This window comes from Abrus precatorius, unplaced genomic scaffold, assembly GCF_003935025.1.
Source record: "Abrus precatorius isolate BTA unplaced genomic scaffold, Abrus_2018 Scaffold4, whole genome shotgun sequence".
In the NCBI taxonomy this organism is placed as follows: Eukaryota; Viridiplantae; Streptophyta; class Magnoliopsida; order Fabales; family Fabaceae; genus Abrus; species Abrus precatorius.
The window spans coordinates 2357664-2378480 of record NW_020874384.1 but is presented as its reverse complement, the minus strand read 5'-3'; the positions used below and the strand labels follow the sequence as shown (position 1 = coordinate 2378480).

Here is a 20817-nt window from a genome sequence, read left to right as displayed (position 1 = left end):
AATAATATTTTCATAAATAACAGTGCTTTTAAAAGTTATCAATTGGCTCCCAATTGCTTTGTAGTAGATTAATGGGTAAGGTTGGGTTAGAATTTAGTCATTAACAATTGAGTAAAATATAAATATAAAAAAAGGTATAAAAATTTTAGAAGTTGTCTGAGAAGAGGAAATATTAGATGAGTGTGAATTGTGAGAAGCATATCTTATTTCTATGCATTTAGACCATGTATCTACCAGCTAAAGAGGCATGTCTACCCAGAAACAGTGACACCTTCAAATTTTTAAAATAAATTAATAATTAATAATAACTACTGCTTCTCATTCTATTTATAAAAAATATTAATACTTTTTATTTTAAATATAAAAAACAGATACCCTTCTTAAATTCATTATTTGTTAACTTTTTTTACACAATTTTTTATTATATAATTTGTGTTAGTAATGTATACACTTTTTATCCATAAAACTGGATACATTTATTAATTTAATATATAATATATTAATTTGATCATTTAATACTGTGATTATTTTAAATAAAGTATAAATTTATGACATATAACTACATTTTTTATCTTGGTAAATTAAATATTTGTTTCTTATAAATAAAATTAGAAGTGGAACTATGTAATGTCATTTCAAATTACTTATTGATTCAAAAATTAAAATAAAAAGTATACACGTTAATTGTGTAATCATTTTTATATGAACCTGTAATCATTATTGAAAAAAACTTCTTACTTCTTTTTATAAATTTTTAGTTTATATTAATAATTTTGTTTGTATAGTTTGTTAAAATCAGTTTTTTTTCAACATTTTAAACAAATTTTATAATTAAATTTAGGTCATTTCTTATGTGATAAAAAATTTATTGAATAAATATAAATTAGTGTTCGCCTAAATTCACCCCACATCCATGCACTGTTTTATTGAATCAAAGAAAAAATTATTTATTATATAAAACTATTTAAAAAATTATCCCTTTAGTTTTTTTTTTATTTTTCTATATAGCACTTTTAACTATATTACACAGATAAATAAAGATAGTTCAAATTAGTTAATTATTTTATTCATTTTTTAAATATTATAACATACAAATTTTACTTTTATTCAATATCACTAAATTTAACTCTACTAATATTTTTCCTCTTTTAATTTTAATTTAAGTTTCACCAACTTTATTTATTAAAGACAAATAAAAAAAACATATTTCATAAAAACGTTAAAGGAAAATATAATAAAAAAATATCAAACGTTTCTAAACAAATACCTTACAAATAAAAATAAGAAAAAAATTGTTTGATAAACAAAATGAAAATTATATATATTATTATGATTTCATCCAACTTTTTATATTTGTTGAATCAATGTGATAAGATATATTTTATGACATTATTTTATATTGATTTTTTTATCGTAGAGATTTTGTTTTTTAGGTAGTTAAGTTAGAAATAAACATAATCAAATAATACATATAATTTATTATTTTAGTATTTATTAATGTAAATTAAATAATCATTGTTTTTACCTACTCAAGAGATATAAAAATCAATAAAATAATATTTCTTTATTGTTATGAACGATGTGAATATCATTCCATTGAAATTTTAAATGAAAAATAAATAATTACATGGTTATTTATTAAATTTAATAATTTTTACAAAATAAAGTATATTTATTGTATTAAACGTGACTGTACTATATATATTTAAAATTAAAAAAAAAATTGGAAAATATTAAAATTAATATAATATTTAATTAAAAATACTAAATAATCAATGCAAAGAAAACAAGTTATGAAAAGTTTATCTTATGGCCTCGTCCTAGTAAAGATAAATAAATATAATATAAAAACGCTACGTATCTACTTTATTGTTTTTTGGGTATATTAATTAATTATTTTTATTATTATTATCACTTTTACCTACTAAAGAGATATAAAAATAAAAAAGCAATAATTTTTTAATTGATATCAACTACATGGCATCAATAAAATAGTTGTTAAAAAAATTATTCATTAACTTTTATAAAATAAAACATTATTTTAATAAGACTTATATGTTAATTTTTAAGTCTTGTATTTGATAGGTAATAAATATAACTTTTTGACTTAGATTTTTTATTTTTTATTTTGAAAAGAGACACCATTCTGTTATCTTGAAAATATTGTACTAAAAAATATGACTGTGTTAAAGAGATAAAATTTTTAAGATTAAGTGATAAATTATAAAAAAATAATATTTAATTAAAAAGTAAATACTAGTTTAACAAAAAAAGATGATAACTGTTTTTTTAAAAACATTTTTATTTAATATATTTATTAAAAAAATTTCTTTTTGTTTAAAAGTGTAAGAATATTAAAATAAACTTTACATTTATCAAAAACTATTCGTCATACAAAAATTAAATAATTTATCTCTCTTTTTCTAAACTATATGTGTGCCTTCAGTTTATGAGATAAAATAAATACAATATAAAAGGAAAAATAGTACAAAATAATTATATACTTCTCCATTTAAAATGTTAATTATTAAATGAGAGTTTTTTTAAATAGAAATGTTTTAATAATTGAATTTTTTTTATCATGTCAAATGAGTTATCTTATATCAAGCAATTTTTTCAAATTTAAGTTTAGATTTTATCCTTTTCCCTTTAATTTTAGTTTATTTAATAAAATAAATATTTATCAATAATTATAATATCAATTGTTTAAGTTTATTAAAATTAAAATGATTATATAATGCATTTTGTTATTTTATTTTAATTTAATAATACTCATGAATGAAAAATACATTTATTAATTGAAAAAACACATGTCTTAAACCGCCTATACACGATTTCTTATATTTTAAAGATGTGCATGACACTTGTTTTCTTTGTAGTTGCTCGTACTTCAGTTATTGATTTTATCTGTGAACCGAAAAATATTATTAATTAATTAATTTTTAAAACCAGGGCTCCTTAACGTCTAAGGTGTCTAATTTTAATACATTTGTTGAATTCTAAAATAAAAAATAATTTAAATCTTACCATTAATATAAATCCAAAATTCCAATTGAAGATTTTGAAAAATCTTCCAAGTTTTGTCGTACCGTTTATTTATATTTTTTAAATGAAGGAAAATATTTCCTAAAGATAAAGCCAATCATTATATTTTTTAAAAAATCAAATAATGTAATTTGCACGCAAAGATAAACGAGGAAGAAGTAGGAAAATTCACTGTTATTAGTATCATAAAGTGAAATTCTCAAACCACTTATTTTATTTTCCATTCCCAAAAAATAATTCGAGCGACCAATCAAATCTTAGATATCTGAGAAGACTGAGAAGATGAATTATTATTATTATTATTATTATCACTCGGTACAATTATTATTATCATTATAATTTAATAATATAATTATATATAATTATCATTGTGTGAGCAAAGCTAAGTGCAAAATTGCGAAGGAGAAAGGAAAGGTTGTCTCTGCGTGGGGGTGTGTGTGTGTGTGTGTGTGTGTGTGTGTGTGTGGAGTGGCGTGTGTGTACCTGCCCTCTCTCTTGCCGGCGCTATCGTCGGAATTCCGTTCTTGATTTTCCGATCACCGGATTCGATCCTATCTCGAATCCCTAATTGTGCGTTTTGTTCTATCAATTGAAATTCGACAGCCATTCAATCGTTTTTGGGTTTTGGAGGTGGGGATGGACGATTACGCGAGCAGCGACGACGATTACCGTTACTCCGATCGAGAAGACTCTGTCGACCCCTTTGAAAACGACGACCAAGATTTTCCTTTCCTCTCTTCCAAGGGTCCTACCACTCAGGTATTCCCATCATTCCTTTCCGATACGATACGCTGTTTATGGCTATTCCCGATTTCTCATCTTCTCTTTCTTCATGTGAAAAAACTGGCTTTTTTATGTTTTTCCTTCTTTGATGATTTTCGTGCGTTTATGTGTGTGTGTGTGTGTGTTTTTTTTTTTTTTCCTCCCTTATCGCATGGTTTGTGGATTGTTATATTCATGAAGTGCATTTATCTTTTTGCTCTTATATCGAGACGGGTTTGTTGAAGGTAGGGCTTTTAAAACTGTTTTAGATAAATATTTTGTTGAATTTTTGGTCTGATTGTTTGAATTCGACTGTGGGTACTGAATTTATGGTTTGAGTTTTAAAGGTTTCTATCTGGTTGTAGTTTTTGTGGGTTATATGATCCGAGGATTGGTTTTCATTGTGACTATTATGTGAAGTCGGCTCCTTTGTGTTCTTTCCTTGCACTGACTGTGTTCTGCTGAACTGTTTTGGTACTTGCAGGTGATTACGAAGGAATCACTGCTGGCTGCACAGGTGACGTGAGAAAGAAAAAGAAACTGCCTAGTGTGTTTTGATTAGATGAATTATATTTGTTCATTTTACTGATATCCATATGCGCATTCATGCAGAGGGAGGATTTGCGCCGAGTGATGGACATGCTTTCAGTGAGAGAGCAACATGCTCGTACGCTTCTTATTTATCATCGTTGGGATGTGGAGAAGTTGTTTGCAGTGTATGTAGACAAGGGGAAGACATTTCTGTTTGCTGAGGCTGGTGTTAGTGTGGATGAACATCGCGACTCTGACTCATCTGTTCCTTCTACAGTAATGTGCGAAATCTGCATAGAGGACATTCCTAGTCATGAAGCAACGAGAATGGATTGTGGTCACTGCTTTTGCAATTCCTGTGAGTGGCCATTTGTTGTTTTGTTACTCATCGTGGCTTTTGGTTTTCTAAATTTCATAGGTGACAATTCTATAGCTTTTCAACAAAATTATCAGGTGTTGGGCTGATGGCATGGCTTATAATTGTATCATTGATAATGCAGTTAGTGAGGGTCTATGTCAGCCTTTTTTCCACACCCTTATAAAAGATTGGTCTCTAATTGTGATATATCTTGATTTCATAATTTAATGGTTGGACTTGTCTGGATTTGAGGTGTCATCAGAAATTATATTTCTTTGTTAAATTTTGCACAGTAATGGAAATTCATGCAAACTTCATTTATGTGATTCTCTGTATTCATGTCCATTTTTACAGGTTGGACAGAGCATTTTGTTGTCAAGATAAATGAGGGTCAAAGTAAACGCATTAGATGCATGGCACACAAGTGCAATTCCATTTGTGATGAAGCTGTTGTAAGAACTCTTCTAAGTAGAAAGCACCCTGATATGGCAGAGAAATATGAACGCTTTCTGCTTGAATCCTACATTGAAGACAATAAGAGAGTTAAATGGTGTCCCAGCACACCTCATTGTGGGAATGCAATACGGGTTGAGGATGATGAACCGTGTGAGGTAGAATGTTCATGTGGTTTACAATTTTGTTTTAGTTGCTTGTCAGAAGCACACTCCCCTTGTTCATGTTTGATGTGGGAGCTTTGGGCTAAGAAGTGTCGCGATGAATCAGAAACTGTTAATTGGATAACTGTTCATACAAAACCATGTCCAAAGTGCCACAAACCAGTGGAGAAGAATGGTGGTTGTAACTTGGTTAGCTGTATCTGTGGCCAAGCATTTTGGTGAGCACTCCTCCTTCCTGCATTATATATTCTCACCCAACTTTTTTCTGTTCATTAACAATTTGACGCAATTATATATTTTTTTGGCTATTAAGATTTGGTTAATTTTAAATATGGTAACTGGGATCAGGAGTTGATTTCTATAATAATTTTCCCTTTTTGGTGCAGTTGGTTGTGTGGTGGAGCTACTGGCCGAGAGCATACTTGGTCAAGTATAGCTGGTCATAGCTGTGGTCGATACAAAGAGCAAGAGAAAACAGCTGAACGGGCAAAGAGGGATCTATATCGGTATATGCACTATCATAACCGATATAAAGCTCACACAGACTCCTTTAAGCTTGAAAGCAAACTGAAAGAGACTATACAAGGGAAGATTGCAATTTCAGAAGAAAAGGATTCTACACTTAGAGATTATAGCTGGGTAAATAATGGACTTGCCAGACTTTTCAGATCTAGGCGTGTCCTATCATATTCATATGCATTTGCTTTCTACATGTTTGGAGATGAGCTTTTTAAGGAAGAAATGACAGAAGCTCAAAGGGAAATAAAACAAAACTTATTTGAGGATCAACAGCAGCAGCTTGAGGCAAATGTTGAAAAGCTCTCTAAAATTTTGGAGGAGCCTTTTGAAACCTTTTCAGATGATAAGGTTATGGAGATAAGGATGCAGATCATCAACCTTTCGACAATTACTGACAAACTTTGTCAAAAAATGTGAGTTCTGCTTTAAGCAAGGTCCTCGCACATTACTGACTTTTGACATTGATAATTGTCAATTCTGACATTTGATGCAGGTATGAATGCATCGAGAACGATTTATTGGGTTCTCTCCATCTTGGCATGCATAGTATTGCTCCATATAAGTCAAAGGGGATCGAGAGGGCATCAGAACTTTCAGTTTGTTGGAGCAACAAAGCCAATAATACTGGTAAATAGTTTTGTTTGAATAATTAGCTGGACCAAAACTTTATGCATTGGCTTTTTGTGAAAACTTCTCTCATAAAGAATGTATTAACATGAAATTTTGTGTGAGCTAATTATTGTTCTGAGTTGTTGAGCAACTAATTTTGATGGTTTTAAGGTTTTGATTTGTTGCAGCAACATTTTATTTTGTTATGCGTAAAAACAAATTATTTACAGTATTACGTCTACAGTCACTGCTATGATTCAACACATGCTATACTCTGGTTATAATAGACTACGATTTGTCAAAAAGTGTCAAGTTTGCGGATGAACGAAAATTACATATGTAATTTTGCTTATGATTCTTGAACTTGGTTTATTGGTTAGTATTAGTTTTCGTAGGTCTCACTTTTGAAAAAATTCACACATGGAAATATGGTGGCAACTTGTAAATTTATAGTTTTAGTTTTCTTATTCTATTATGTTACGAATGTTCTTATGTATGTTTTCTTCAGTTTGACTTTGTGGATGCTCATCAGAAATGTTACTGAGTGAAAAGGATTGTTGTATATATGCTGCGAGCGTAGGTGTAACAGCAGAACTTGATAGGCCTTCTGGATCAGGGAGTTCAGATGACAGTGGATGCTCGTCTCGGAAGCGTGCTAGAAAGGAGAGTGTTGGAGGTGGTTTTTTTGATCTAAACTTGCCAGCAGAGTTTGTAGACAGAAATTGACTTTGAAGGACACCTTATATACGTACAGGCGTACAGGTCTAACATAAATTGCTTTGCTGCCTTTAATGGAATTAATCATTTTGGATTTTACACCAATGCAGTTTACCCCCCACAATTTGCTTTCATATATATCTCTTTCTTTTGGCCATGTCTCTGCTGATGATATATGTTTCCAAAAGAATAGTTCCAAGCTCCTTATTCCTGCTTCATTTGCGTTTCTGTTTAAAATCCTAGCGCTGTATATAGCCTTGCTGCATTTATTTGCTAGTAGTTCATGTATAAATGTCTACCTGGGTTTTATCAACACCCTTGAGGACAACCTCTAGGATGTTCTTATTCCTATCTTTTGGAGTTACAAGTGGAGGTTACTTCACTTCCCTTTCTGTTTTCATTATTTTTCTTGTTCAAGCCCAATTTTTTTAATGCTATTTCTTTCCAAACATCGCACACATTAGTAAAGTGCTGATTTAATATATTTTAAGAAATCTGTATTAGTAAATATCTTTTTAATATATAGGGATGTGATGCAATGATATTGATGTCTAATACTGTAAAATAATATACAAAATATACTCGCGTTCTAAAAATAAAACGTAAGGTATAGTTAAGGGAAAATTAATTATATACTTGTCTGATTTTCTTTTAAATTGAATTTATTTTTACTTCATATTAGGAATAGGTTTTCACAAATTCGACTTTATGAACATAACCTAAATTGGAACCCCTATTCAATACGTGCTTGTGTATAATCCCATTTGCCACCGTTGGCAACATAGGAAATTTGTTCGTCTGTACAAGAAAACATAAAAGGACAATTTTTTGTGTGTGACTATTTTGATTGTATTCTTTTATATATATCTATAAATATAAGTTTTCCGTCTACGAAAGTTAGATTTATTTTTTATTTTAACTTTTTATATTTTCATGGTATTAACCTGTCATCTGTTTGTCAGCGACCACACGCGATCTTGATTTAAGAAATTCATGCGCTTATATGCATTAAAAAAATTGTAAAATACTAGTTAAAGAAATAAAAAAAATATTTTTTAAATTATTATTAATGCATTTTTATCATACTTTAATATGATTTTTAATAAAATTTTACTTATTAATTTTTTATCCAATGCTATTAGAGCATTGTTAAACAAGATTAAACAAGAATGCATCTTACATGCAAAAGTTCAAATTCGATTGTGTTCTAATCTCACGGATACACACGCATACATCTATGTATAAAGTTAAGTGGATCAAATTATTTAGTTCAACTCAATATTTTATTATTTGATTAAGATTTTTCAACGCTACTGTGGCTCATTAGTTTTTAAGAGTAATATTATGTTTTATTTATTTATTTGTTTTATTATTTTATGAGAGAGTATTAAATAATAAACAAATACATTTAATGTATTTTGTTTTTTGTTAACATGGGAAGAAGAGGAAGCAGGTGTAAGCTTAAAGAGTGGTGGAGGAAGAAAAGAAAATGGAAAAGAGAGAGAAAATTTGTAAAATAAAACTAGATATTTAATTCTTATAATAACGGAAGAGAATCTGAATCTTATTTTATATGAGATGAAATATATTTTTTAGTTTATTATAAGACTTTAGTTCTTAAAAAACAATGAAAAAAAAAAAGCTTTGTTAATTTCAACAAATGATAAGCAGCTAATACAATAAATGTGTAGTTTTCATAAAATTTTTCTATTTATAAACGTTTAAAATCCTTAAAAAAGACAGGAAAAACAGGCGTGGAAAGAGAACATTTCTCACAGAGCAAAACACTCCACTCTCACCAATCTCAACGAAAAGATTGTGTTTTTGTTTGAAAGAAAGTTGGGTTATCTTCTGACATTGTTATAAAATGTTCGGCACCCCATATCCATGCATTGGTTCCATATACTATCAAACACACTAACTCATTCATACACTTCAAAATATCATTAAATGCTTCCTCTAATTTATTTTCCTATTTTTTGATCTCCGTGCCTTTCCAGACTTTAACTCGAAGTTCTACTAACACGTCTTATATTGTTTAGTGTCAAGTTTTGACATAAGAAGCTTGATTTGCTGTATCTTAAACGTTTTATATTAATAAGTCATATCTGAAGACCCATTAATTATGTTAGCTTTGCACTAATTCTGAGGTCTTGAAATTAGTAGAATTTTTGTTCGTTTTGGATTATTGAATGAAAAGGTCGTACTAAGCGCTAATGTTATCAAAGGTTAAAGCCACAACTCACACAAGTATATATGTCTGTCAGTTTCCTTTGAAAACTTGATAATTGTTTTGTTCGATAAGAAAGGTCCATTTCTAATTAACTATTCCTATTTTTATTGATCAGAGTCAGAAACTCAAATGGTGACTTGAACCCTCTTCTACCCTTTTTAATTATTAATATCCCAACTTTGGGAAATAAAATAGAATACAATTGCATTGGTTCTCCAGATTAACCAAACCACAAGTCAAACTCCAAGTTGCAAGACCCAAATGTGGTTTTTACTTCTATTTTGCACCTAACCAACATTTGAAAGTAGGATCTCTTTAGAAGAGTCGAGGAAAAATTTATTAGCAATATATAATTTATAATTATTATAATTATTTATTTTGTTTTAGTAAATTTTTTAATATAATTTATTAAAAATGTACTTGACAATATAAGTTTATAACTTATTTAGGAATTATAATTTATATTGTTTTAAGAAAATAAGTTGATAAAGTCATTTAGTAACTAAATAATAGAATGAGCTTTTAAAAATTAGCTTTTGAAAAACTTGTTAAAGTAGCATTTAGCTTATAATTATCTATAGTTCTATCTTACTTTTATCCTTATTCTTTTAAATAAATTACACTTAGATAAAAATCTTAAATAATTTTGAAATTATATGTTAATATAATATTATATGTTTTTTTTTCAATCATTCAATATACTTTTAATTTTTTCAAACAACATTAATTCAATCAACTACTCAAAGCACTATAAACTTTCAACTAGTTTATAAGATATAAACTTTCTACTTAGCTTTATCAAACAACACATAAAATAAGTTATTTTAAATTTATTTTAATAAAATTTACTATTGAAGATATGAAACAAATTATTGTTTAAACACACTCCTTGATAACGCAGAAACATTTTATTTTTTTTAATAGGAAAAGAAAAGAAAGGTGAAAGAAAAAGAATAGCTGGTGAGCATATTATATTATCAACTTGTTAAAAGTTTATTCCTTCTTTTACTTATGGCCAAGAAAAGAAAGAAAGAAAAGCAGTATTCATCAAAGGGTATTTTATTTATTTGCCTAATGTAAAATATGTGTGATATTAACCATGGATACATGCAAATATCTACACCCTTTTTGTAACTACATAAGAGACATAATTTTATGCTCTTCACTACGTGTATAGCACCCTATCCAATGACAAAAGGCAAGGCACTTTTTCCCACCAAAGTAATTGACAATGCACAAATTGGTTGTATCCAATTTTCTCCATGAAATTGGACAAAGGACAGCCCACCAAAACCAGTCATTTCATATCAAAACATACACAGCTTCTTCCTTTGACAATAAACTTTCAGCCCTTTTGAGGCTCCTTTTCTTTAAGTGCGTCTTCCTTTTCCTTCCAAGTGACCAACCTCACTGTGTTTTCTTCTTCAAGTGGAGGGGTCGTGGGGAGCAAGACTATATAATACGCGGTTCAAAAATTAAGATTTTTTTTACTTTCTTAAATATATCTGTAAATTTATGTAATATTATGTTGAAACTGTTTTTTGTACAACATATAATTTAATAATGAAGCATACCCCTTTAATTGTTGTTTACATAAAATTACAATTCCTTACACCAAACGTGATCAATTATCTGTCAAGATTAGGTAGTAAAGTTATTACCATTGGTTTCACTTGCCATTGTCATAGGAGGATCATACCAGGTAGTCTAATTGGTAGGTAAAATTTGTTTGTGTAATGTATAAACAATTAGAAGTCATGTTATATTAAAAAATTGATAATTTCAATGTTTAATGTGAATTTAAACAATTAATAATGGCAAAATTTCATTAAAAAAGGGTATTTATTATAGTTTTATAACTACAATACAGTAAATGTGTTTTTTTTTTAATTTTCTACTTATATTGTTTAAAATAAACCCCAAAAACAAGTTTAAAATATCTAATTATATTTTCAACTAGAGAGATAAACTTACCGGGTTAAAAGTTGAAAACTATTCTTTAACGAAGAAAGAAAAATGACTTGATCAAACTTCAAGGACACTGCACTAGTGCACTTTTACCATTTAAAACCAAATCATGGTAAATGATTTGTGAAATGCACTACATGGGAATTTGCTATTGGAATGGCATAGAAAGAAATTGAAGTGCACGAGTGGATGGAACTGTATGCATTATGCTTATGCAAGTCCATTGTCCAACAAACTGTCATCTTAATCACCACTCTGTATTTTGTCACTTTGTTCCATTCTAAACGGTGAAGGTCTCAGCTTTTAGACACTGCTATAAGATAAAGGGAAAAACCAAACTGAAGTGCTTCTTTTCATGCAATGCAAAAAGCCCACCACCACAAAAGCTTCAAAGTTGGTGTGCCTTTAAACATGCATGTTATATGTAAGCATCATTGTTGATGGCCACAATCTGTGATGCACGTATCTCAGTTTGCTTCATGTTTCTTGTCATATCCTTCTTTTATAATCCCCAAGTTTTACTTTCAAATATATTCTTCAAAAGCTATGACATTATTTTCTTCTTTCAATGTAATGTAAAAAGCACAACTTTATCAAAGGCTTCCAAAAGGGTTGGTTAGTCATGTGAGACTAGTCAAAATAGTTTAAAAAATAAACCAAATCTTATGAGCTGCTATTGTCAACAGCAGTACTGCACAAATATACCCTTGTTGTCTTGGTATCTTTGTGGTTGAAAATCACATTTACCTGACGAATATAAAAAGGGAAAATGTGTTATTGAAATAGATATAACTGAGCCTATTTGGTTTTTGAACCACCAAACTCGGTTCAGCTTTCTAAAACTTGTCTGTGCGAGAAGTCTCATTCCATCAGAGTGGAGATTCTGCTACTTGTAAGCACACTATTGCTTTAAATTAATGTATTTTGGATGTATCTTACATTTTGACAATGTCACTGTTATGAAACTTTTGTCAATATCTGGTCCCAGTGTCTGTCGCATTTAATGTAGTTTTGGTGCATCCATGGGCAGTTTTTAAGCCAATTCTGACACTAACATGCATGAAATAAAGTGGCGGGATTCTGGTTTCAAGCAATTCAAGTTCATGGACCCAACTGTGTCAATTCCAAGTCACAACCGCTCTAACAGGTTTTTGTTGACACAATTGGTTTCTTACTTTGAACATTTTCTTTTCGTTCTTTGTGTGCTTGTCATCTTTCTAAACCAAATAAATTGAAGGAAAGATTTGCAGTGACATACATCTTGGTCTTCAGTAAGTATATTAACTTTTCAACCAAATAATGGTTCTTTAAGGTACCCAGAATTTGTTCTCACATTTTTGTTATTAAATATACATAATCTTGCTTTGTTTGAGAGGGATGATAACACTAGATTAACCTAACGGTTATTAGTTTCTAATGTTAAATATCATGTTCCTGAGACGCATATAATCAGTAGTAAGTGCTTTAAAAATCAAGGTGCAATTTGTACTTAATTCATCTAAACTGCCAAAATTGGTCCTACGAAGAAGTTCTTTTAATTAGTTTTGCAGGCTAACAGTATCAATGTTAACTTAAACGATGTGATGTGCCTCACTTCCTATTATTGACATTTTGTTACTGTTTTGCAGTGACCCAATGAAAAGGAGATTATTCATGGGAGATGAATTAGAGAGCATCAGTGAAACTTCTTATAGGCCTGAAGTGGTCTCTCTCTCTCTCTCTCTCTCTCTCTCTCTCAGAAACTTCCTTTACCAGCGTTGTTCTTTGATTTGTTAGCCCTGATTTTTTTGTTTTCTCACAAAAGAATGTTTTTCAGTTCATAAAAGTAGTGTTTGTTGTATTATATACTATGAAGCAGTACAACTCTTGCTAATTTTCTTTCTTTTATGTCACAAAAAGGAACTGGGGGAACTAAAGAAAAGCATTGAATCCAAGAAGAGGCAACACCATAATATGGATCTCCAAAGTTCCTTAACTCAAGAGGTAAAAATCTTGATTGATTAAGTTGTCACTATATGGGTTAGCTACTAATAAGCAAATGAATTTGAAGGCAATGATTCGATTTTCCTTGTTATACATAGCTTAGATAAGCCTTGAGTCAAGGAATGTAGAATTCATTTTATCTATAGCTTTTCATACAAATTAGCTTTTTATCTCTGAAGATTCTACAGCTTCAAAAACGATTACAGCAACAATTTGTGATACGGCATACATTAGAGAAAGCAAGTTATCTGCCTATTTCACAGGATGCTACAATAGAAAGTTCAATACCCAAGGTACATTTACATGGAAGTACAGTTTTACTCCTTAAATTGTTTGAAATTTTTTGGATCTTGCTTCTGACTATCCATTACATACACCTCTTACATTATTTTAGGCTGCAAAGGAACTGATTAAGGAAATTGGAATATTAGAATTAGAAGTCGTGTATTTGGAACAATATCTTCTGTCTTTGTATCGGAAAAGGTTTGATCAACAAATTTCATCTCTATCAACCAAGGAAAGGAGATTGGACTTAGCTTCAGACATTAACCAAGGAACGTCTACAGCGCCTGGCAGTGGTGCTATCTATGACAAAGAAATTTCAGTTGTGCACTCTAGTCATCACATTTCTCCCAGTAATTCAGCTGACTTTCAGATCAAGGAATGCAATAACCAGTTGGAACCAGAAACTGTTTTAGACTCTAGCATTCATCGATGTCACTCAGCGCTATCTCAACAAACAACATGCTCAATTGAAGCTTCTCCTGTGAACATTGAGACCAAAGCTTTAGACTCTTACCATTCTCTACCATTATCCATGTTAGAGGTAAGTATATGAAAACTAGAAGAAAAGTGGTCACTTCCTTTTATTTCATATGCAGGCCTCTAATATCTGGCTTCCAAATTATTTTCACCAGCAAGCTCAGTGCGCTAAATCCAGTTCAACCAGCTTGGCAGAGCATCTTGGGAATTGCTGTGTGGATAATGTTCCAGAAACACCAAATTGGCTTTCTGAGGAGATGATTAAGTGCATATCAGCTATATATTGTGAACTTGCAGAGACACCTTCTCTTGGTCATAAAAATGCTTCATCCCCTATTTCATTCTCATCATCTGGCTATGATTTATCTTCACAGAGCCAGAGTAGTAAGTTGGGATCACAATGGAAGAAACATTCATCCATCAATTTAAACTCCAGTAACCCTCTCCACGTCAGAGGCTTCAAAGAATTTAATGGACCTTATTGCTCAATGATAAGGATACATCAATTGTGCACAGATAACCAGAAATTAAAAGAAATTGAGTACATGCTCCGTAGATTTAGGTGAGCCATCTTATAGTGCTTATTCTCTTTAATCATGTTGTTTTATTCAAATTCATAAGTTCCTTTTAAATAATCTGTTTGTTGGATTAAGAAACAACACATCAACGCTTTTACGATGAAAATTGAAGTCATCAACAATAGTACAGTGCACCAAAATGTATGCGGTATACCAAGATTTGAACATGTTCTTTTTGGTTAGATGCTTTCTTTTTTGTGATAGAACAACTTGCATCCTACTCTCTTGCAGGTCACTTGTTTCTCGGCTAGAAGAAGTTAATCCTAAAAATATGAAGCACGAAGAAAAGCTCGCCTTTTGGATTAATGTGCACAATGCCTTAGCAATGCATGTAAAATTTCTAAATCTCTATTCTTCTTTATCTCATTCATGGTATTGCTTCAAGTCCATGAACCAATCCCACCATCTTCTTGTCTGTCCTCCACAGGCCTTATTAGTTTACGGAATTGCAGCCAACAATGATAAAAGAATGTCTTCAGTACTTAAGGTACGTTTGTCACTCATAAAACTCCATGGAATCGACTGGTATTTATGAATTCTTACTAAAATAAGCAAATATATTTCAGGCTGCATATAACATTGGAGGACATACTATAAGCGTAGACCTGATACAGAATTTCATTCTGGGATGCAGATTGCCTCGTCCAGGACAAGTAAATATGATTTCCAAAAACTTTTAAGAAGACTCCATATTTCATTTTACATTGCAAACAAATTAGTAAGCTCAAATCATATTGTCTTTCGCCTTTCTTAACACAGTATTCAATCTTTCTTTTTCTCCTAGTGGCTGCGGTCATGGTTTCCTTCAAAGACAAAACCAAAAGTTAGAGATGCAAGAAAAGGATATGCTATACATCATCCAGAACCTTTATTATTATTTGCTCTTTGCTCTGGAAGCCATTCTGATCCCGCGGTAGACTTCTGGTCTTTTTGTATTTTCAATTTGTTTGTGTAGAGGGATATGTATAAACCTAAACCCTAAACCCTCTTCTCTTGGTAACTCAAGAAAGCAGAAAGCCCATCTTTATAGATGTAGATTATTTGAAACATTGTCTACAGGTCTGAATATAATGATTTGAACAAACAAAATTTTTCAATTGATTCTTGCATTTATACAGTTACTGCTTTGGGCTATAATAGATGACTTTGTACTTGACATTATTTAATGTAACTTTACACAACTCCCTGCCCTCAAGAAATTATCTTATTTGGTCACTTTCTCAGACTCTCAGCTGGGGTTGGTTGTAACTTTCTCAGGTACGTTTGTACACATCCAAGAGAGTCTTGGAGGAGCTAGTATCTGCGAAAGAAGAATACATTCAGTCCACCATCACCACAAGCAAGGAACAGAAAATAGTTCTCCCAAAGATAGTTGATTCCTATGCAAAGAATTCAGGTCTAGGAGCATCAAATTTGATGGAGATGGTTAAGCCTTATCTACCAGATTCTCAAAAGAGAATTCAAGAGCTTCAATCAAAGACAAGCTGGAAAGGAATTGAATTAACCCCTCATAACTTCACTTTCCATTACTTGATTTCAAAGGAATTAGCTTGGTAACGGCATGCTTGATAGGATTCATGAATTTGTCTGGGTAGAATAGTTGTCTGTCTATTCTCTATCCACATCCATACAAGACTTACATCTTATGGTAAGCAGAAGAAATGTGTCTACCTTGTATCTATGAAAATAATAAACTCAGAACAGAAACACTCGGAAGGTGAGGGTTGGAAGCAGAGAAAAAAGTAAGTCGGATAGCAAGCAACAATCTGAAAATTTTGGTGGCTAGTACTACAGATGTTTTGCTGCATAACTCTATCTTAAGGTCCTTGGGTTTAAGTATTTTACTATAGCTAAATTTTTATTTTTTTTATCACATTTTGGATGTATATTCTTAATTCTTTTCCACAACATCTGCTTTGTCTGATGGATCAATCCTGAACACTTTTTGTGTGTCTGCTCACTGGTCATTAGAAATCATTACTGCCACCTAGAAATGCTACGAAGTACAATTTTTGTGGCCTTTTTGCCATACAAAATGAGAAGGTAACGGGAGAATCATTGAAAATAAATCCATTTACTCAAAAAAATTCTCAATTTTTAATTATTTCTACAAGTTTTAGTTATATAGTTAGAATCATGGTTTCTCATTTTTCTTTCTAGGGAGGAATTAATACACTTTTCAATCTAGATTAAATTTTAAATCACGTTGTGGATGGCACCAATAGATATATTAATTTTCAGATAACCATAAACATAACAAGCCAAATGTATCTAAAGTATCTCCAAGGATCTCCAAGGACCCGAGCAAATCCTTTGGAAACACTTAACATGAAGGCACAGCAAAACTACCCTAGGTGAATAATGGACTCATGTTATTCGTCCCCAAAGAATGGCATAAAGCAAGAAAGTCAACACTCAACAGCCAGCTACAACAGCCCTAGCTCCTCACATGCTTGAAAACCGAACTAAAGCATAAGAATTCAGGAAATGTTCCTACTTTGTCATCCGCATGCTTCAAATCACCGACTGTAGCACCGACATGCTTAAGGATAAAATCACCTCACCATGAACTTTCATAATCAATGAGCTTAGTCCTTCTTTACTCCATATGTCACCAAATATGAGACACTGTTGGTCATGTAGCTTGAAAAACAACAACATTTCTGTCTTGAATAACTGCCTTCACAGAAGTTTGCATCCTGATAATCGATTTATAAGTCATTTTGCCAACTTAAGGTTCTTTGTTGTACCTTACTGCACTTGCCAATATATTCTGTGAAAGATAGGATATGATAATATCACATATATTAACATGTAGGTTCAATTATTAATACATAATACCAAGGGCAATTTACAGCAAAGATGAAATGGATCATTAAAAGATTTCTGCATAAAGGTTATAAGTATATTATACAAATACATACAAGAGGGACAGGTCATTTACCTGGTATTGGTGTAAAGGTGAAGTAGCAGGATGATGAATTGGCTAGGTTGGTGAAAAGGTGAAGTAGTCTCAGTCTGTCAAAAACTCTTATACATCTCTTCCGTTCACGCTTTCATGAAAAAGTAAGGTCTGCCAATAACTTTCACAGTAGTACTATAATTTTGATTGAGTATAAACTCAATTCCTTGATGCAATAGTATCTATAAGCATGCTGTATTGAATGGTGGTCTTATGATCTCTACATGGCAGGGTATCCACTTTGAGTGGCATTGGCTAGTTGACCATCAAAGTATATCCTCAACATCACCCTAAATTTCATAAAGTCGCTTCATTTCTGCGAAAGATAAATGCATTTTTCCGTTCAAGCATGCCAAAGTTGAATATATTATATCTGCTTTTGAATGAGATGTATCACCAGAAGTAAATACATGAATACCATTTTCCACATATATCCAACTGCAACCAGCAAGCTTCTTAGCTTCGTTCCCTCTCATTTTCTTTCTTATTTGTCCCATCTCATCCCATTTCCCTCTGGAAGCATAGGCATTCGCCAATTGCACATATCTAGACCCGTTATCTACCTCAACATTTAATAGGTTCTCTCCTACCTGTTTGACAAGTGCAGTATTACTGCTCATCTGACAAGCATTAAGAAATGCTCCCCAGATTGTAGCATCTATCTGTATGGGAATCTTCCTCATGAATTCTACTGCCGTTTCTAGTTGATTAGCCCTTCCATACATATCAACCATACACGCATAGTGGTAAATTTCAGGCAATACACTGTAATCTTCTTCCATGGAAATAAAAAATTCCTCTCCTTGTTCTACTAATCCACGGTGTCGACAAGCTGATAGAAGCGCAACAAAAGTGACTGCATCCGGCTTGACACTTTTCTTCAACATTTCCTGAAAAAGCTGAATCGCTTTATTTTCAAAGCCATGATGAGCATAACCAGCTATCATGACATTATATAAGATTGCATCTCTATCGCTATCAGTGACTAGTTGGAAGAGTTTCTCGGCATATGTGATATTCCCACATTTTGAGTACATATCAACCAAAGCACTCAGCAATTTTTCATTCATCTTAAGTTTCATTCTCCACATGTAAGCATGAATTTGCTTTCCCAAACAAAGAGCAGCTAGCGTGGTACAGGCACCAAGCACACTTATAATGATCATTGCATCAGGAACTAGTGCTTCTTTAGTTCTAAACTCCCTGAAAAGTTTGAAGACTGCCTCACATTGTTGTGATTTGACATAACCTGAACATAGAGCTGTCCAGACAACAATGTTTCTTTCTGACAGTGAATCAAAAAGTCTTTGGGCTTCTGTCATGTTGCCTTGAGATGAATAGCCTGCAATCAAGGAAGCAGCTGCAAATGGGCTTTTAATCCCAATTTCTGTATACACTGAATCTGCATATCTAACATTCCCGCATTTAGAGTAGAAGTCGACAATGCCACTGCTAATAAATTGATTTGAACTGTAACCATTTTTCAACACCCAAGCATGGACAGACTTGCCGAGTTTCAATGATTTTAGACCAGAGCAGGCACTCAAAACACTTGATATAGCGTGTTCACTGAAATCAATACCATTTTCCATCATCTCAACAAACAAGGTAAGTGATTTCTCCATATAGCCATTTTGGGCATATCCTGCAATCAATGTGTTCCAAGACACGGTATCATTTAATTCAGGATATTTCCAAAATACATTTAAAGCCATGTCCATCTTTCCTTCCCTACAACAAGCTGCAACCATTGCATTCTTTGAAACCAAGTCTATCATCCCATCACAACCATTGAATACATCGAATGCTTCACAAAAGGAACCACATTTAGAGTACATGTCTATGAGAGAACTCACAGCAAACTTACTTAAATCATTTGCAGTTTTCACCATATATGAATGCATCTGCTTCCCATAACACACCACGAGTAGTTTGGCAGTAAGGTTAAGCATGGTAGTGAGAGTGAAGTCATCAATCCCAATTGTGTCACGTGAAGATTGCATTCTAGTAAACAAATCAAGTGCTTCATTCTCATACCCATCAGCACCAACATAAGCTGACAACATTAAATTATAGGAAACTAAATCTCTGCGAGAGGCAGAGTCAAAAAGGGCTCGTGCTTGAGTCAAGTTGTGTGCTTTTATGTAAGCCATAATTATGGCATTCCAAGAGAATACATTTGGCTGGGGCATTTCATCGAACAGTTTGTGAGCCTCGTGCAAAAGGCCATGGTTGGAATAAAGGTGAACGAGTTGATTGCAAGTGAAGATGCTTGACACCAAACCAGATTTTATTGCATCGACATGTTCACGGTATACCAGAGCATCTCTTACCCTCAGAGACCTCATTGGCATTTCAAACCAAGGCACTTGTTATTCCTTTTGAAAATGTAAGTACTGTTTGTATGTTCCTTGTTGGACCCAAAAAAAAAAACAAAAAGGATAACACCATTCAAAATTTTTGGACAAACAAAAATATAGAATTTATCAAAAACTTCAAAAAATTGAATATATGTGATGATGTTATAGGCTTGCTTTGTATTTTAATTTATGTTCATTTATGCATGCAAATCAAATGATATGTGAATAAATTTGCATATGAAGTTGATGTTGGCTTTCACAAATCTATATTCTGTGTGGATTGAAGAAGCCCCACCCAATAGTTGTATTATTTCTTTGTTGGATCTGTTTGGTTCCCTTTATCCAAAGCCTCTCTTCCCAGTTTAAAAATGCTTCTCAACAATAATTAATTATTACATTTCCAACTCAGATTATGATTGGATTCATCAAAATAAATGAAATTAATCGTCATATATTTAAATTGTTTAAAATAAAATCAAATACTATTTGACATGGTTTGTTTTACTTTATACTTTCGATTTCCCATGTTATTATTTTATTTTTATAAAAAAATATAATTTCTTTGATGAAGAACGATTCGATATATCTTTTATTATTTAAGATAGGATATTTTTTAATTATAAAAAAATAATTTAATTTTGATATATTCAATTTAACTACATATATGATAGATCCTTCAATTTAACCTAAAATTATTATTATTTTTTTAAATACAAAATAAGGCGACCAACCTTACTTCAATATTTTCAGAACTTAAAAAACTTTTATTATTTACTAAAATGTAATTTATTTAGCATTAATGTAGTCTTATAA

General features: G+C 31.6%; 3 protein-coding genes across 6 annotated transcripts; 2 read left to right on the top strand and 1 right to left on the bottom strand.

Annotated features, from left to right (window-relative positions):
- The first annotated feature begins 3379 nt into the window (after nucleotides 1-3379).
- On the top strand, nucleotides 3380-7694 carry LOC113864823 (probable E3 ubiquitin-protein ligase ARI2). 4 transcript variants are annotated; one of them, XM_027498970.1, is made up of 7 exons: nucleotides 3380-3804; nucleotides 4292-4324; nucleotides 4420-4696; nucleotides 5051-5531; nucleotides 5700-6245; nucleotides 6326-6446; nucleotides 6994-7526. In XM_027498970.1, the coding sequence occupies exons 1-7, from the start codon at nucleotides 3682-3684 to the stop codon at nucleotides 7165-7167; spliced, it is 1755 nt and encodes a 584-aa protein (XP_027354771.1). In that variant the 5' UTR covers nucleotides 3380-3681; the 3' UTR covers nucleotides 7168-7526. The 4 variants fall into 4 exon arrangements, with proteins under 4 accessions (XP_027354771.1, XP_027354772.1, XP_027354770.1 ...); XM_027498971.1 differs by having other exon boundaries at nucleotides 3386-3804; nucleotides 6326-6459; nucleotides 6950-7611; XM_027498969.1 differs by having other exon boundaries at nucleotides 3388-3804; nucleotides 6326-6459; nucleotides 7022-7694.
- Nucleotides 7695-12414: 4720 nt separating this feature from the next.
- On the top strand, nucleotides 12415-16490 carry LOC113865166. Its single transcript, XM_027499551.1, has 11 exons — nucleotides 12415-12506; nucleotides 12988-13063; nucleotides 13259-13342; nucleotides 13522-13635; nucleotides 13737-14168; nucleotides 14260-14666; nucleotides 14914-15013; nucleotides 15110-15169; nucleotides 15249-15335; nucleotides 15467-15595; nucleotides 15940-16490. Exons 1-11 carry the CDS (start codon nucleotides 12415-12417, stop codon nucleotides 16237-16239), a joined length of 1881 nt encoding a protein of 626 aa, XP_027355352.1. The 3' UTR covers nucleotides 16240-16490.
- A 421-nt stretch (nucleotides 16491-16911) lies between these two features.
- LOC113865693 (putative pentatricopeptide repeat-containing protein At3g18840) lies at nucleotides 16912-20046 on the bottom strand. Its single transcript, XM_027500411.1, has 2 exons — nucleotides 17627-20046; nucleotides 16912-17455 (listed from the first exon to the last, which is right to left on the bottom strand). Exon 1 carries the CDS (start codon nucleotides 19996-19998, stop codon nucleotides 17935-17937), a length of 2064 nt encoding a protein of 687 aa, XP_027356212.1. The 5' UTR covers nucleotides 19999-20046; the 3' UTR covers nucleotides 16912-17455; nucleotides 17627-17934.
- Between the last annotated feature and the right edge of the window lie 771 nt (nucleotides 20047-20817).

Coding starts and splice junctions, on each gene's coding strand:
- LOC113864823 (XM_027498970.1), top strand. CDS start 3,682: ATGGACGATTACGCGAGCAGCGACGACGATTACCGTTACTCCGATCGA. Junction 4,697..5,050: donor TCACTGCTTTTGCAATTCCT/GTGAGTGGCCAT, acceptor CCATTTTTACAG/GTTGGACAGAGCATTTTGTT. Junction 5,532..5,699: donor ATCTGTGGCCAAGCATTTTG/GTGAGCACTCCT, acceptor TTTTTGGTGCAG/TTGGTTGTGTGGTGGAGCTA.
- LOC113865166 (XM_027499551.1), top strand. CDS start 12,415: ATGCATGAAATAAAGTGGCGGGATTCTGGTTTCAAGCAATTCAAGTTC. Junction 13,343..13,521: donor AAAGTTCCTTAACTCAAGAG/GTAAAAATCTTG, acceptor TTATCTCTGAAG/ATTCTACAGCTTCAAAAACG. Junction 14,169..14,259: donor TACCATTATCCATGTTAGAG/GTAAGTATATGA, acceptor TATTTTCACCAG/CAAGCTCAGTGCGCTAAATC.
- LOC113865693 (XM_027500411.1), bottom strand. CDS start 19,998: ATGCCAATGAGGTCTCTGAGGGTAAGAGATGCTCTGGTATACCGTGAA.